This window comes from Xiphophorus couchianus, chromosome 15, assembly GCF_001444195.1.
Source record: "Xiphophorus couchianus chromosome 15, X_couchianus-1.0, whole genome shotgun sequence".
Lineage (NCBI taxonomy): Eukaryota > Metazoa > Chordata > Actinopteri > Cyprinodontiformes > Poeciliidae > Xiphophorus > Xiphophorus couchianus.
In genome coordinates this window covers 15,098,353-15,115,559 of record NC_040242.1, presented here as the reverse complement: position 1 = coordinate 15,115,559, position 17,207 = coordinate 15,098,353, and the positions used below count along the sequence as shown (strand labels likewise).

At 40.7% G+C, this 17,207-nt stretch overlaps 1 protein-coding gene across 3 annotated transcripts in view; it reads right to left on the bottom strand.

The window, feature by feature from the left end:
- syndig1l (synapse differentiation inducing 1-like) overlaps positions 1-17,207 on the bottom strand; it is a 46,797-nt gene that overhangs the window by 22,000 nt on the left and 7,590 nt on the right. For all 3 annotated transcript variants that reach the window (XM_028041096.1, XM_028041095.1, XM_028041097.1), the window contains exon 2: positions 12,826-13,485. In XM_028041096.1, the coding sequence (XP_027896897.1) occupies positions 12,826-13,350 (525 nt within the window). In that variant the 5' untranslated portion in view covers positions 13,351-13,485. The remainder of the gene's footprint in view (positions 1-12,825; positions 13,486-17,207) is intronic.

Here is a 17,207-nt window from a genome sequence, read left to right as displayed (position 1 = left end):
TCACAGAAGTTTTCAGTCTCTGTGACTTCAGGAGTCACAGAAGTTTTCAGCCTCTGTGACGTCAGGAGTCACAGAAGTTTTCAGTCTCTGTGACGTCAGGAGTTACAAAAGTTTTCAGCCTCTGTGACTCCTGATGTCGGACGTTTTCAACCTCTGTGACTCCTGACGTCACAGAAGTTTTCAGCCTCTGTGACTCCTGACGTCAGAAGTTTTCAGCCACTGTGATTCCTGACGTCGGAAGATTTCAGCCTCTGTGACGTCAGGAGTCACAGAAGTTTTCAGTCTCTGTGACGTCAGGAGTTACAAAAGTTTTCAGCCTCTGTGACTCCTGATGTCGGACGTTTTCAACCTCTGTGACTCCTGACGTCACAGAAGTTTTCAACCTCTGTGACTCCTGACGTCAGAAGTTTTCAGCCACTGTGATTCCTGACGTCGGAAGATTTCAGCCTCTGTGACGTCAGGAGTCACAGAAGTTTTCAGTCTCTGTGACTTCAGGAGTCACAGAAGTTTTCAGCCTCTGTGACTCCTGAGGTTGGAAGTTTTCAGCCTCTGTGACGTCAGGAGTCACAGAAGTTTTCAGTCTCTGTGACGTCAGGAGTTACAAAAGTTTTCAGCCTCTGTGACTCCTGATGTCGGACGTTTTCAACCTCTGTGACTCCTGACGTCACAGAAGTTTTCAGCCTCTGTGACTCCTGATGTCGGAAGTCTTCAGTCTCTGTGACGTCAGGAGTCACAGAAGTTTTCAGCCTCTGTGACTCCTGACGTCACAGAAGTTTTCAACCTCTGTGACTCCTGACGTCAGAAGTTTTCAGCCACTGTGATTCCTGACGTCGGAAGATTTCAGCCTCTGTGACGTCAGGAGTCACAGAAGTTTTCAGCCTCTGTGACTTCAGGAGTCACAGAAGTTTTCAGCCTTTGTGACTCCTGAGGTCGGACGTTTTCAACCTCTGTGACGTCAGGAGTTACAAAAGTTTTCAGCCTCTGTGACTCCTGATGTCGGACGTTTTCAACCTCTGTGACTCCTGACGTCACAGAAGTTTTCAGCCTCTGTGACTCCTGACGTCAGACGTTTTCAGCCTCTGTGACTTCAGGAGTCACAGAAGTTTTCAGTCTCTGTGACGTCAGGAGTTACAGAAGTTTTCAGCCTCTGTGACTCCTGAGGTTGGAAGTTTTCAGCCTCTGTGACGTCAGGAGTCACAAAAGTTTTCAGCCTCTGTGACTCCTGACGTCACAGACGTTTTCAGCATCTGTGACTCCTGACGTCGGAAGATTTCAGCCTGTGTGAATCCTGATGTCACAGAAATTTTCAGCCTTTGTGATGTCAGGAGTCACAGAAGTTTTCAGCCTGTGTGATGTCAGGAGTCACAGAAGTTTTCAGCCTTTGTGACTCCTGATGTCGGACGTTTTCAGCCTCTGTGACGTCAGGAGTCACAGAAGTTTTCAGTCTCTGTGACGTCAGGAGTCACAGAAGTGTTCAGCCTCTGTGACTCCTAACGTCACAGAAGTGTTCAGCCTCTGTGAATCCTGACGTCACAGAAGTTTTCTGCCTCTGTGACGTCAGGAGTCACCGAAGTTTTCAGTCTCTGTGACGTCAGGATTTACAGAAGTTTTCAGCCTCTTTGACTCCTGATGTCGGACGTTTTCAGCCTCTGTGACTCCTGATGTCAGACGTTTTCAGCCTCTGTGACGTCAGGAGTCACAGAAGTGTTCAGCCTCTGTGACGCCAGGAGACACAAAAGTTTTCAGCCTCTGTGACTCCTGACGTCACAGAAGTTTTCAGCCTCTGTGACTCCTGACGTCACAGAAGTTTTCAGCCTCTGTGACTCCTGAGGTCGGAAGATTTCAGCCTGTGTGATTCCTGATGTCACAGAAGTTTTCAGCCTCTGTGATGTCAGGAGTAACAGAAGTGTTCAGCCTCTGTGACTCCTGATGTCGGAAGTTTTCAGCCTCTGTGACGTCAGGAGTTACAGAAATTTTCAGTCTCTGTGATGTCAGGAGTTACAGAAGTTTTCAGCCTTTGTGACTCCTGATGTCGGACGTTTTCAGCCTCTGTGACTCCTGACGTCGGAAGATTTCAGCCTGTGTGAATCCTGATGTCACAGACGTTTTCAGCCTGTGTGATGTCAGGAGTCACAGAAGTTTTCAGCCTTTGTGACTCCTGATGTCGGAAGTTTTCAGCCTCTGTGATGTCAGGAGTCACAGAAGTTTTCAGCCTCTGTGACTCCTGATGTCGGACGTTTTCAGCCTCTGTGACTCCTGATGTCGGAAGGTTTCAGCCTCTGTGACGTCAGGAGTCACAGAAGTGTTCAGCCTCTGTGACGCCAGGAGACACAAAAGATTTCAGCCTGTGTGAATCCTGATGTCACAGACGTTTTCAGCCTGTGTGATGTCAGGAGTCACAGAAGTTTTCAGCCTTTGTGACTCCTGATGTCGGAAGATTTCAGCCTCTGTGACGTCAGGAGTCACAGTAGTTTTCAGCCTTTGTGACTCCTGATGTCGGAAGTTTTCAGCCTCTGTGACGTCAGGAGTCACAGAAGTTTTCAGCCTCTGTGACGTCAGGAGTTACAGAAGGTTTCAGCCTATGTGACGCCAGGAGTCACAGAAGTGTTCAGCCTCTGTGACTCCTAACGTCACAGAAGTTTTCAGCCTCTGTGAATCCTGACGTCGGAAGATTTCAGCCTGTGTGATTCCTGACGTCACAGAAGTTTTCAGCCTCTGTGATGCCAGGAGTCACCGAAGTTTTCAGCCTCTGTAACGTCAGGAGTCATCGAAGTTTTCAGTCTCTGTGACGTCAGGATTTACAGAAGTTTTCAGCCTCTGTGACTCCTGATGTCGGACGTTTTCAGCCTCTGTGACTCCTGACGTCGGAAGTCTTCAGCCTTTGTGACGTCAGGAGTCATCGAAGTTTTCAGTCTCTGTGACGTCAGGAGTTAGAGAAGTTTTCAGCCTCTGTGACTCCTGATGTCGGAAGTTTTCAACCTCTGTGACGTCAGGAGTTACAGAAATTTTCAGTCTCTGTGATGTCAGGAGTTACAGAAGTTTTCAGCCTCTGTGACTCCTGATGTCGGAAGTTTTCAGCCTCTGTGAGTCCTGACGTCGGATGTTTTCAGCCTCTGTGACTCCTGATGTCGGAGGTTTTCAGTCTCTGTGACGTCAGGAGTTACAGAAGGTTTCAGCCTCTGTGACGCCAGGAGTCACAGAAGTGTTCAGCCTCTGTGACTCCTGACGTCGGAAGATTTCAGCCTGTGTGATTCCTGACCTCACAGAAGTTTTCAGCCTCTGTGACTCCTGATGTCGGACGTTTTCCGCTTCTGTGACGTCAGGAGTTACAGAAGTTTTCAGCCTCTGTGACTCCTGATGTCAGACATTTTCAGCCGCTGTGACTCCTGACGTCACAGAAGTTTTCAGCCTCTGTGACTCCTGACGTCGGAAGTTTTCAGCCTCTTTGACTCCTGATGTCGGAAGTTTTCAGCCTCTGTGACGCCAGGAGTCACAGAAGTGTTCAGTCTCTGTGACGCCAGGAGTCACAAAAGTTTTCAGCCTCTGTGACTCCTGATGTCGGACGTTTTCAGCCGCTGTGACTCCTGACGTCGGACGTTTTCAACCTCTGTGACTCCTGACGTCACAGAAGTTTTCAGCCTCTGTGACTTCAGGAGTCACAGAAGTTTTCAGCCTCTGTGACTTCAGGAGTCACAGAAGTTTTCAGTCTCTGTGACGTCAGGAGTTACAGAAGTTTTCAGCCTCTGTGACTCCTGATGTCGGAAGTTTTCAGCCTGTGTGATTCCTGACGTCACAGAAGTTTTCAGCCTCTGTGATGTCAGGAGTCACAGAAGTTTTCAGCCTCTGTGAGTCCTGATGTCGGAAGTTTTCAGCCTCTGTGAGGTCAGGAGTTACAGAAGTTTTCAGCCTCTGTGACTCCTGATGTCGGAAGTTTTCAACCTCTGTGACGTCAGGAGTTACAGAAATTTTCAGTCTCTGTGATGTCAGGAGTTACAGAAGTTTTCAGCCTCTGTGACTCCTGATGTCGGAAGTTTTCAGCCTCTGTGAGTCCTGACGTCGGATGTTTTCAGCCTCTGTGACTCCTGATGTCGGAGGTTTTCAGTCTCTGTGACGTCAGGAGTTACAGAAGGTTTCAGCCTCTGTGACGCCAGGAGTCACAGAAGTGTTCAGCCTCTGTGACTCCTGACGTCGGAAGATTTCAGCCTGTGTGATTCCTGACCTCACAGAAGTTTTCAGCCTCTGTGACTCCTGATGTCGGACGTTTTCCGCCTCTGTGACGTCAGGAGTTACAGAAGTTTTCAGCCTCTGTGACTCCTGATGTCAGACATTTTCAGCCGCTGTGACTCCTGACGTCACAGAAGTTTTCAGCCTCTGTGACTCCTGACGTCGGAAGATTTCAGCCTCTTTGACTCCTGATGTCGGAAGTTTTCAGCCTCTGTGACGCCAGGAGTCACAGAAGTGTTCAGTCTCTGTGACGCCAGGAGTCACAAAAGTTTTCAGCCTCTGTGACTCCTGATGTCGGACGTTTTCAGCCGCTGTGACTCCTGACGTCGGACGTTTTCAACCTCTGTGACTCCTGACGTCACAGAAGTTTTCAGCCTCTGTGACTTCAGGAGTCACAGAAGTTTTCAGCCTCTGTGACTTCAGGAGTCACAGAAGTTTTCAGTCTCTGTGACGTCAGGAGTTACAGAAGTTTTCAGCCTCTGTGACTCCTGATGTCGGAAGTTTTCAGCCTGTGTGATTCCTGACGTCACAGAAGTTTTCAGCCTCTGTGATGTCAGGAGTCACAGAAGTTTTCAGCCTCTGTGAGTCCTGATGTCGGAAGTTTTCAGCCTCTGTGAGGTCAGGAGTTACAGAAGTTTTCAGCCTCTGTGACTCCTGAAATCGTGTTCTGCAGTCTGAACAGGCAAACGACCTAAAAGTGTCCCACATGCGCAGTAGAGGGCGCAGTAGCGTCAGCTGTCTCAGTGTTCTCTCAACCGCCATAAAAAGAAGAAGTGCTCAGTGTTCAGACTGTCATGAAAAGATCAAAAACAGGTCGAATTACGTAAAAAAAAAAAAGAAATCAGAATTGAGTCACTTCAGGCTGCAGTGTGAACGCAGCTTGATATGTACTCATTAACATCAGAGTAATATCAGTCTGTTCCTATCATTAGTTCATGTTTTACATGGGAGATATGATGAGATGTGGTTAGCCGCCAAGACTACGTCTATTCGTGTTTGGCACCACAAACAACGTGTGACTCAATTTCAGCTGACAGATTGAGATTGAAAATAATGAAAAAATTACACAAAAATCAAAAATGGGTTTCTGTCAATAAAAAGGGCTATTACCGTATTTTCCGCACTATAAGGTGCACCAAAAAACCTTCAAAATTCTCAAACGCCGACAGTGCGCCATATAATCCGGTGCGCCTTAATTGGACCAATATTGAGCCACAACAGGTCTCGTAACTACGGTAAGCAGCCGCCGACTTCATTTCCCTCCATAGAAGAAGAAGCGCGTGGTGCACGCTGGGTTTTGTGTAAAGACCCCAAAATGGCTCCTATTAAGAGACACACTTACGACGCAGACTTTAAGCTCAAGGTGATCAGTCACACAGTAGAACACGGGAACAGAGCAGCAGCCAGAGAATTTAACATGAACGAATCAATGGTGCGGAAGTGGATATATATTGTGATTGCACTAACGTTTGATTTACCGTAACAGTATCAGACTGTTTTTTAAGTGTTTATTGAATCGAGGAAAAGTTCCCCTCCACTATATGTTATACCTTGCTGTTGTTAAAAGATAAACTGTGTCACAAAAATACCGCGTCACTTACTTTACCTCGGGGAAAATAATAAAACAACTGTTTGTTCATTTTGGGAATGAATGGAGTTTTCAGAACGCTGGTTTGTAATATATTAATAAAGTTTGACTGACCTATCTGACTATTTTGTTGACATTCCCTTTAGCGCAGTTCCATCTAATGGATGCATAACGTAACCCCAGCCTCTACTGTAGCGTCTATTCTATGCGCATTATAATGCGGTGCGCCTTATATATGAAAAAAGTTTTGAAACAGGCCATTCATTGAAGGTGCGCCTTATAATGTGGTGCGCCTTATAGTGCGGAAAATACGGTACTTTTGGTTTTTATACCAGTTCACTATTATATCAGGTAGTTAGTCTGACCTGAAATGAAATATTCTCAGAACCTGTAGTTATACATGAATCATCTACTACCTTAATTTTCTGTGTACATAACCAACAACTTTTGCAGAAGTAAAAGCCAAAAAAGACATGAGAACTAATTATGGTTCATTAATTGGTGTTTGCGTAAACAGTCATAATTTACTTGAGAACTGAGTTGTTTTATTGTGCAGAAGTCTGATTTGGTCTTAGAGACCCAACAGATTAGCTACTAACCTCAGCTTCTGGGAATATTAATCTGGATTTTTGCTGAAAGATTTTTAAAGACAAATTTCATATTGTAGGAAAACCTTACTTCCCTCTTTCTTTCAGGCTAAAACTTTTCCTGAATATGAAATTGTGTTTTCTTTGCTTGGTTTTTACTGGTATTAGTACATATGCAGTATTGCTACAACAGTCCTTATCTAATATAAGATACAAAACTTAAGAGCTTTAGGCCACTTTTCTGGAAAGATGCACATTTCTAAGACTATTTCTTCCACTAAAGCAATCTTCAGACAAACTGCCCAAGTCACCTTTCATTCGCTTTTCTCACTCAAATTTCTGACAGACTAGACCTTCATGTACCCACCCTTAAGCTATAGCGGTCAATAAAACTGCCATCTGGAGATTTGTCTTGCCTTTCTTACACTGTCTCAGCATTTTCAGAAGCCAAAAGAATTTCACAAACTGAAATACAACCAAACTGATCTGAAACAACAAAACTCACTCAGTAAAAAAAAAGAAAACAGTATAAACTTGTTTAAACTTGTTTATGATGTAATTTGAAAACTACATTAATAGAAGACGATATTACTTGAATCTATCATTATTCACAACTGCAGACACCAAAAACAAATATGATCATGGCTTAATCATGTTACAACAATAAACTATGAGCAAGTATAATGTTTTCAATCTTCCTTATGAATATTGAATATCCTTAAGTAATATATGAATATTACTTGTAAAATATCAAACTTTTTTCAATTACATGCTTAAGTGAAATGGCCGGCTGATGTATTCATGATATATTGTCAGTTAGTGATGTGAAAGTGGCTTTGGGATGGAACCTGGTTGACTGACCTGGAAGTGAGACCTTTTTCACACCACTTTGCTTCTTGAGCTGAGGCAAATAAGGACAGGAATGATGGGATGATGGCTAGACTGCGTTCTTTATATAGCCAGCAGATGTCTTAGTGTGGACACCAACACCATCTGCTGCTCTCTTATATTTTTTTTTTCCCCAACTGTGGACAAAAGGCTGCGCATTTCACCAGATGAGACTTGAAAACATAGTTTATCGCTGACTTTTCAAGGAAAAATGCACCCAATCGCGCAACAAAAACTGTTTCAATGAAGAAACAGCTTTTGTTGCAGATCTGTGCACAGCTTTTCCACGAACATGGCTTCCCGAGTCATGGGAATAGTAGAGCCGGCAATATGCAAAACATTTCGAATCTAGATCTAGCAGCTTTCACAACCGGGCACAACTTAATGGAAACATACACACAAACACGCATGAACACACACATATCTTTTTATCACTGTCAAACTCAAACTCCGGCTGTTTGCATGTTCTTGAACCATTTTGGCTTCTTTGCACATTCATAATATTCCACCGCGAGCGAGGGAATGCCGTTTCCATGAAGGTGATTTACTCAAAGTACAATATTTAGTAATTTTCAGCACATCATCCGCATAAAAAGCAGCTCATTCCCGTTAGAGCTTTGCACAAATGAATACACAACACAAGTCGTACCTGCATGCTCTCCTTCTTGCCCACACTGTATTGTTGTGCTAAGTACTTGCCAGGTAAACAGCATCCATTAACCTGCCTGTTATCCATTTCTAATGTAAGATTCATGATGCAAAGTGCATTTTTTCAGGAAAGCAATGTGCACAACAGTTGTTTTTATATGGAATGGGGAGACAGTGCGAGCTGTGTTCCCTAAATATATAAATATAGGCATTTCTCCCCCAGAGCCTTATTCTTGGTCCATTGGTTTTTGTTTCTTCAGCTGATTTTTGTTGGCTGCAATTAAGCAGAAACATTACACAGTCCTAAAAACAACTATATATTGTTTAGCAAAATCTTTATTTAAGCGAGCACTTAGCAAAAATATTCTTGTGGAATGTTTCATTCACTCTAAAGACAAAAATAACTACAGTATATTAATTGATTGTAGAGGGATTTTTCTATGAAAAGACAAATGTTGTTCTTGTTGCTTATCCATAACTGTATATTTAAAGAACTTATACATATACTAAATATAAAAAGTATCCCAGTGCTATTAAAAGGTTAGTTACTGCTTTATGTATTTCAGCATGCTTTTTAAGGTGCTGCTTCCAGCGTATTTCTCAGCATGCTCTAACATGGCTAATGTACTAAAGCGGTTATTTACCCACTGTGCAACAATGACACTGCAACACTGACAACATTTCACAATTCACTGCAGCATGTTCTGGCAGTACACATCCTGTGTGTGATCTCCTTTCATTGACCCACAGAAATAACAATCCTATAAGGAATCTAACCAAGTAAATGCCACCTCCTTGCTTCAGAGAAGCGTTTTTTTTTTTTTGTTTTTCATCCATAGTTGGCCAAATGTCCTCATGCTCTCACCTGCCAATGCACACTGAGGCTACAGCGTGATGGAGACAGATGGTGGTTCATTTGGCTGACCTCCTGTGCTTACTGTACATGTGTTAAAGTACAGGCTGATGAAAAGCAGCAGGTAATATTACCTTGGTAGTCTGGCATGGAGACCTTGAAGCCTAAGGTTTGCTGAATTCTGAAGAAAAAAAAAATTGTACTGGTAATGCTCTTCAAGGAGACCATACATCTTAAAATGTTTTGCTCTGAAGAATTTCAGGAATGTCTCCAAGCATTCCTGTTATCAAGTATTCAACCGAATCACAGGGCTATTAAAATAAATCAATCTGTAAAGATTAGCTGACAAGTATTCACATTAAATGAAAAAAATTGAAATTAGAAAAACATCCAAACAAAATCTGGAGACAGAAAATTCACCTATAAACAAAACTGAGTTATATTCTTCAAAAAGCCAATAAATAAAATAAGATTTTCAAATTTGTTTTACAAAAGTTTGACATCTTAAGGCTTAAACATTAACATGCTAATTTCAGTACAAATACAAATGCATAGTATATGTGCATATATTTTTAATTTATTAATCATTTATAAACTTTTGTACATTATTTCCTGCAGTTCAGACTTCTTTTACTATCTCAGCAAGAGGTCATGATGAAATGTTTGAATAGAAATGTATTGTGAAGCTTGGAAATAGTGAATTCCAACACATCAACAGAAGTTTATCATGACATAATATTAAAACAATATTCCTTTTCCCCTTTACTGATTCTCCCTCGGGCCTTTACGTAATTTACTTAGGCACTTTCATTTCAGTTACTTTAGTCTCTTGACAGTAAAACCGAAGAAGACTTAATTCCATTACAGCCTTTGTCCAGTTAATTCTTTTAGCTATTTATTTTTTCGTGATAAACTGAAAACAACAGCTGTTAGTTACAGATAAAACAAAGCAAGACAGCCCTGCAGCACTTCAAGCCAGATTTCTAGTCTTAAAGTGGTGTGTCCCCAATGTTAGTTTATAGTGCAACTCTTAACAGCACCCTCTTTCAGTTCTAGGGTTTTGTGTATTGTGCATATGGACAAAATGAAAAAGCTGTGTGTCAGTGACCAAGCATAGCTCATGATTAATTGAGTTTGCAGGCATTTGATTCTGTACAGGTCACTGCACAGAATTTCAATAATGTTGAAGTCTGAAGTTTGACTTTGTGTGAATGCCTTTTGTTTTTCCAGTCATAGCTGCTGTGTTTGAAACCATTGACCTGTTGATGACCCAGTTTAAGTTTAGCCATAATGCACATGGCTCTCTGCATGGCTAAACAACAGTCATGCACCCTTAAAGCCGTGTGCACAATCTTTCTATATCTAAAATATTTTTTTTATTTAGTGTATGTATATATCAGGTTTCAACTGCATGTAGTTCATATGCGGCAATTATGTGTAATGATAGGCCAATAATTTCAATGTTAGGCCCATTAAGTATCTTGGACACACTCACATCATTTACATGATGAGTAAAGCAAAAATATTTAAAACATAGAGCTCTTCGTTACAGCAAAACATTTCCTGAGACACCAGGCAAAAAGAGAAAGGTGTTCATTCACCTATATTAGTATCCTAAAAAGAAAGCCTTTCTCTACAAGGACAAACATTAAATTTACTCCAATTGCCATTAGGGGAAGACAAAATGTCTACAATGCTGATTTAATCAAACTGATAACATGGCCATTCACCAGGCAGAACAATGTTTCTTGCACAATGCCCTCAGAAAAATCAGCAAAGAACTAAATAATAAAAAAATAATAATAATCAAGGGAAATAATGAAATGGCAAATGAATTCCTGGGAGCAAACTGTCTGCAAATATGACGTTAAGAATATATATTCATAGTGAAAGTATTTTTGTCCCCGAGTGCTAAATCTCAACCACAATGCATCTCAGCAGACAGCCTTTCTAGTCTCAGATCTTTGATGTTGTCAGACTGTGAGTAGGAGAGTTAGAAACACCTTGGAAGTGTCATTTGTTTCCTACTGGGCCTCTACATAATGACTCCCAATGTTTACTTCACTCTTTACATCTCAAAGTGATTTGCTGATGTGCCTCAAAGACAATGTGTGTGAAAAGAATAACAGCAATAAAACGATGTTGGTTTTTAGCAGCTGAATGTCAATGAGATTCCACAGATCAAACATGTCTTATGGGATGATGTTTGCATCTAAATCCACAAGTTTCAAAGAAAATGGAGAAATGGAGGAAATTCCAAAATCAAGAAATTATTTCCTCTTTTGCGTCTATACATCAAAGCAGTTGAAGAGTACTTTCTTTTCCCAGTGGCTATTTTGTGGTAAATATGTCTGATGTTTGCCACAATTATCCAGGTGGATTCCAGTAGCCACCTGTGTGCAGAGCCCAGTACAGGACACCGATTAGCTCCTAGCTCCCTATTCTGCTTGTCTGGTTTGTTAAATCCATTTGAACACTTTTTGCAATTGGTTGTGCTGGCTGAGAGTGAAAATGCTGCAGCTAATTTTGTGGCAAGTACCCAATATTTCTGTTCTAGGAAGACCTGTGATTTCATAATATCTAGCGATTGAGTTACCAATATAGGGAACTGACTGCAAGGTCAGTGCATCAAAAGAGATTTATTCTCGGTAAAATGTCAGTCTTACAAAAGACCTGAATATAAAAGTATGTGTGCCACAGAAATACAAGCGTTTTCTCTAATTTTCTGTCCTGACATGTACCTGACCATGGCTGGATGCTGTGTGGTGAATGCTTAAAAAGGACTCTGTAAGTGCAGGACAAAATAAAAAGACTGCCACTCAAAGTCTGAAAGATGTAACACACTTCTGTTGATCTGCTTTATGTCAAGCTTTTAGCTAACAATTTATTAGAAAAAGCTAAAATGCCATTTCAGTGAGTGAGTATCTTTATTGTCTACGATATTTTCAAGGAGTCAACAAGAGACTGAAACAAACTTTGACTCGGCAAAAGAAAGTGACCATAGATCCTGTTTAAAACTGGTGTTATATATATATTTATATATATAAGTTGTTATATACAAAAACAACACACGTTTAAGGACACTTAGGAGTCCGTTTATGGGTGTGTGGCTTGAATTTGTGGGTCAAAGTTCAGTGGCTTAACAAATAAGATTAGATTTAACTGAAAATGATCCTGAACTGAAAATGATTGGACCCAAAAATGGATAGAAACAATACTCACTGATAAAAAAACAAACTTTAAAAGCAATGCTCTGTAAAAAAATCACTGAGGATGACTTTGAAGCAATTCAGCAAAGTCAATGCTCCTTAGATATGAACAGTTTATGGATATGTTTCATCACACATAGCATGTTGGATTATTCGGAAATAAATATGGATGCAACATAAACTGGTGTGTGTGTATCAAACATAAGATAAATCTGATCTGAACCAACAAAACGATGACTATCACCTAGTCTGCCACTCTTATTCTATCCTTGTCTGCATTTCATGTAGCGTCATATTTCAGTGATGTAAAATGTGAACATCTAGACTGAGTGAGCTTCAGAACACATCAGAACCATCTGCAGCCACTCATCATAGTGGCCAGTGGTCTAATTTGAAAAATAAATCTGATTGCACGGTTCAGGATAAGCAATAGATCACTTGAGCAAAATAGTTGGATTTGAGCCACTGTTGGTTTAAGCGTGAACATAACCTATATGTGCCCCCAAGAGGTTAAATATTGATTAGATGAATTAATCAGAAAGTACGTCAGAGTAGGTCAGATTCAGCAGATCCAAATATCAGCTTGCAGGATTTTCCTCAAACTTTCCTTCAGTTCTTCACTTTTAGACCCCGGTAAAATGCATTTCTCAAATCAGCAGCATATATGGAAACGTCGGATATGATAGGACAGGAGCAAGGAACAAAATGAATTCATTGCTTTATATGCATAGTTTCTTTTAGATGCGGATAAGCGGACCCATTACAGCAATTCTAGGAGTGCGTTTGAATATTTTTGATGAAATCATGCCATCTTCGATCTGCTCTTACCTCATACTCCACATATTCCTCCTCCTCCACCTCGTAAGAAACGGTTTGAATCTTGACATGTTCACCATCTTCAAGCAGCTTGGACTGAGGGTCCTCTGCGCCGGGCGTGTCCCCTCCCGCTGTGTTGGACACCTCCTTTGCCTTCTTCTCGGTAAAGGTGGTCTCACAGCACTCACTTTTGTATTCCTTAGCCTTGATGCTTCCGCTGTCCTCCTTGTACAGGATGAAGTTAGGCCTGTAGAAAGCCTCCACCGCCAGATGCAGAGAGGTGGCGTCCAGAAACTGCTGCGACTTCACCTTCCCATTGGTGCTGTAACTTCCTCCACTGACTACATTCCCATTATTTACCTTTCCTCCTCCTTCACCACCCTCTCCTCCACCTGGACCTCCTCCTCCTCCTCCAGCAAAGTAGTTAATAATGTTTTCTTGGTATTGGTTATTGGGGAATTCTCCTCCGTAACCATTGACCATGTGCTTACTGTTTTTGTCCAACAACGGGTTCTGCAGTTCGCTGAGGTTCTCCATTGGAACTGGGATCAAAATGCGAGAGAACGAACCTTCTCAGCAGCCGGAAGAGACGGAAGAGTTGTGGGAGGAACAGGCTCCTTAGTGGTGGGTGTTAATGCCAATAGACATTAATGGCATTAAGCACTCTGAGATCTGTAGAGGCAACAAACACAGACAGAGATGAGAGCTTTTACCTTCAGCAGAATTTTATTTGACATCTACTGGCAGGTAACATTTACTCCAACACATGCTCACATCAGATCAAAGTTAAGAGCCGGGGCTCTCTCAGCAGCAACAACTTTTACAGCCTTCTGGGTGTCGAGAACTGGATGGTGCAGATGAATCCATTAGGCCTAATTTGCATCCTCGCTCAAGTCACATTAGAAAACATTCACATACAAAAGAGCAGAAACTGCAGTAATATGCGGCGAATTGTAAAGGTCTTCATATCCAGTGAGCATTTCCATATTTTATTCCATTACAGCCACAAATGCTGGTGTGTTTCATTTGGATTTAATGTGATAGGCGTAGTTGAAAGTGAAAATGATTGTTTCTGTTTTGTTTTCTTTTACAAATGAAAGGGTGTGGTCTATATGTTGTACTTACCTCCTTTTGCTTTAATGAGTATAAATATAATCCACTGCCATCAAGTGCCTTCGTACATCTACTAGTCTTTTGGGGTGTTTGTCTGCAGGCTTTGCACATTAAGAAACTAACACTTTTGCCGAAATGGCTCAGGCACAGCCAGACAGAATGACACGTCTGAGAACATCAATTTTCAGATCTTGCTACAAGTCAAAATTGGATTTAGCTCTGGCTTTGCCTGGGTCGGTGTAACACATGACTATGCTTTGATCTAAAAGCATGGTCTGTTTATGGTTGCCATTCTGCTTGAAGGTTGATCTCAAGGCCTTTACCTCCACTAACAGTTTTCTTTTAGGACTGCTTTGTATTTCATCTCTACTTATCTTTCTATGAACTATGATGCAAAGAAGGGCATCATGATGTTGCCACAGGGAAATGTGTGCCTTGGAGAGCTTTAAACTTCTCCACAACTATTTACCGGACTTGTCTGGTAAATAGCTGGCTATTCCTTAGCCTTCATGATGTTTGTTCTTAGAACAATTGTTTTTATACTGAGGTTGAAATACACAAAGGTGTGCTCTAATAACACACTAGGTGTCTTCTTAAGGCAAGCTCAATTTTATGTAAGTGTATCAAAGAAAAGGGAAGAATCTCAAATAATTGAGAAAGGGTTTTATATCGCTATTTTCCACTGTGTATGTAGGTTTTGTGAGCACATCAGATTATTGTCAAAAGTGTAATCAGTATCACCGTCTGATGTGTCAGTGGATGCCTCCTACATATCTTTTGCTCACAGGGAAGCTATTGTTCCCATTCCTACTAATCAGTGTCTGATAGTTCTGCTTAAACAAGTATGACATCTTTAGAACTGAAGTTTATAATTGGTCTTTAATAAGTTAGAGATTGGCAAAGGTACTCATTTTCATTGTTTATTAATTTTGTCATTAAATATCTGGCACTCAATTTAAAATTTAATACAGCTTTTTAATATATTTCTCAGTGACAATGTTATCAAAATATAATTGCGATAGCTATTTGGAGAAAATATTGCAGCGGTTCCCCTTGAATATACAGTATATGTGAACAACCCTAAAAATAAACTTTTAATGTCATGCGAAAGTGTAAGCCTTATGCCAGTCAACATGTTTTTCAGAGCACAGGAAAGAAAAAAGAATGTGCTGGATTAGTGCAGAAGTGCTCATTAGCCATCTTCCATCTGTAGCACTATGCACCTGCATCCAAAAAGCATCCAGGCTCAAATGTATATTTTTGGTCACCCTACTTGTTTTCCCACCATCCCAGGTTTTCTTCTCACCCCTTGACCTTCCTCTGAATAATTTCTAGGTTGCATGATATTTCCAGATGTAGATTATTTCCCATGATTCCTGATCACAGTCATATATGGCTGAATTACCAAATGCTTTAAGGTAATGCAGAAAAGAACAAGATTAGGAACAACAGGAAATCGCCTTCAGTTGATGGGATAAATACAATGGAGGGCTCAGTGATTAACACCTTGTGTACTTATTATCTTAAGCATGATTGTTGATTTGTAGGTTATTTATAGTAAATAAAATTTTTTTCTATTTTTCATAGTCTCTTTAAATCAGCACCAAATCTTTCATCTCTGCCACTGCATTTCAATATGTTTTCCATACATGAATTGCAAAAATGATTATGCAAATGTGTCCCATCTCTGCACAACTTCGAACTGATATTGAAACTCTGTTCGTATGAACTGTTCTTTGATGAAGTTTTCTAATCAATTAATTATGTCTGCTGCATTCAAGTTCAATATGTATATACATTTTGCAATTCATGAGCATTACCACTTTCTCTGTCATTCATCATAGAAAAAAAATATACTTAAACACATCACACATAAAAATACCCACCCAATAATCCTAAGCCTTAAATAGAAAACATATACATATTATAAATATTGGGACAGAGACACTGGTAGTTATTGGACCACCAAGTTGTTCTTATAGCATTACACAGAGGTCCACACTTATAGTTTGGACCTCTGGCACAAAAAGAGTGTGTCCTATACCTCTTCACTGCCAGCCACACACTGGATGCTTCACATCTCACCAAAACTATTTACTCTATCTATTATTTTTCTTGAGCAGTAACATCCATCCATTGTCTACACCCACTTATCCATGCAGGGTCACAGGGTGGCTCATTCTTATCTCCACTGATCATTGGGCAGAAGACAGAATACACCCTGGACAGACAGCCATGCAGATACAGTTCTAAAGGTGTTGACTCATGGGGTTTCAGTACAAATGCACACTCCATGTTTTAGATAATCATTTGTAGAAAAAAACAACTTTCTATCCTATTCATTTTATAGCAATTACACAATGCATTGTGTTGATCTATCATATTAAGTTCCAATTAAAAACATTGAGGTTTGTGACCTCCTTGCATTCTTTGCTTTAATGACTTGTTATATGCTACAAATTCCTCTCCTTGCTTCCCCACTTTTCTTCCAAGGTGGATTCCCCCCAACCCCCTTTTCTCTTTTCTGAAAACACATTAATAAATCAACATCCCCAGACTCCCAGACATCCTAAAACTCTAGAAGCACTGGACAGCTAACAATGTTTTCAGTGTTCCTCCCTGCTGGTCTTCCTGTGCCTCAATGTGCTGAGAAAATGATTTTGATTAGACCATGCATGGCTACAGGGCTCATATGTGCAAGTGAATCTTAAATTTTAAGAATGAGATTAATAGCACATTGTGCAGCAGATGAGCAGGTGTTTACATTACTTTCTGCTCTTGATGCTATATTTATGTATGTAAACAGGTCTTCTTGGCCTAGACATAGACCATGTTGTGGCGTATGGATCCTGACATATAAGTTATTGACACTGTAGGCCACTGCTGACAGATTTAGTTTTTTTTGTTAATATTGCATTATTTTTACCTTGTGTTTGCTAGATACTTCAGTTAAAGTGCATTTTAGCAGCTGTAAATCACATCCCTATTAGAATAGAGCAACTTTAGCTTTAATAACATAAAGCTACATAATTTTTAAAGTTTAATCAGTAATACTTTTATAACAAATTTATGTCAGATCACGATTTCTTGATTAATGTCAAGTTGTCATAACGAATAATGTCAACTTTGATATTCACAACCCGTCAAATAAAGTGTTACTGAAATAGGCATAATGTTTCAGAAGCATTTGGTGAGTGGTCGGCCAGGTCGGGAAGGTTTGGTGTAAATAGAATACTCTTAAGAACAGTGTTTAAAAAAAAACATTGCATTTTTTCTTTACT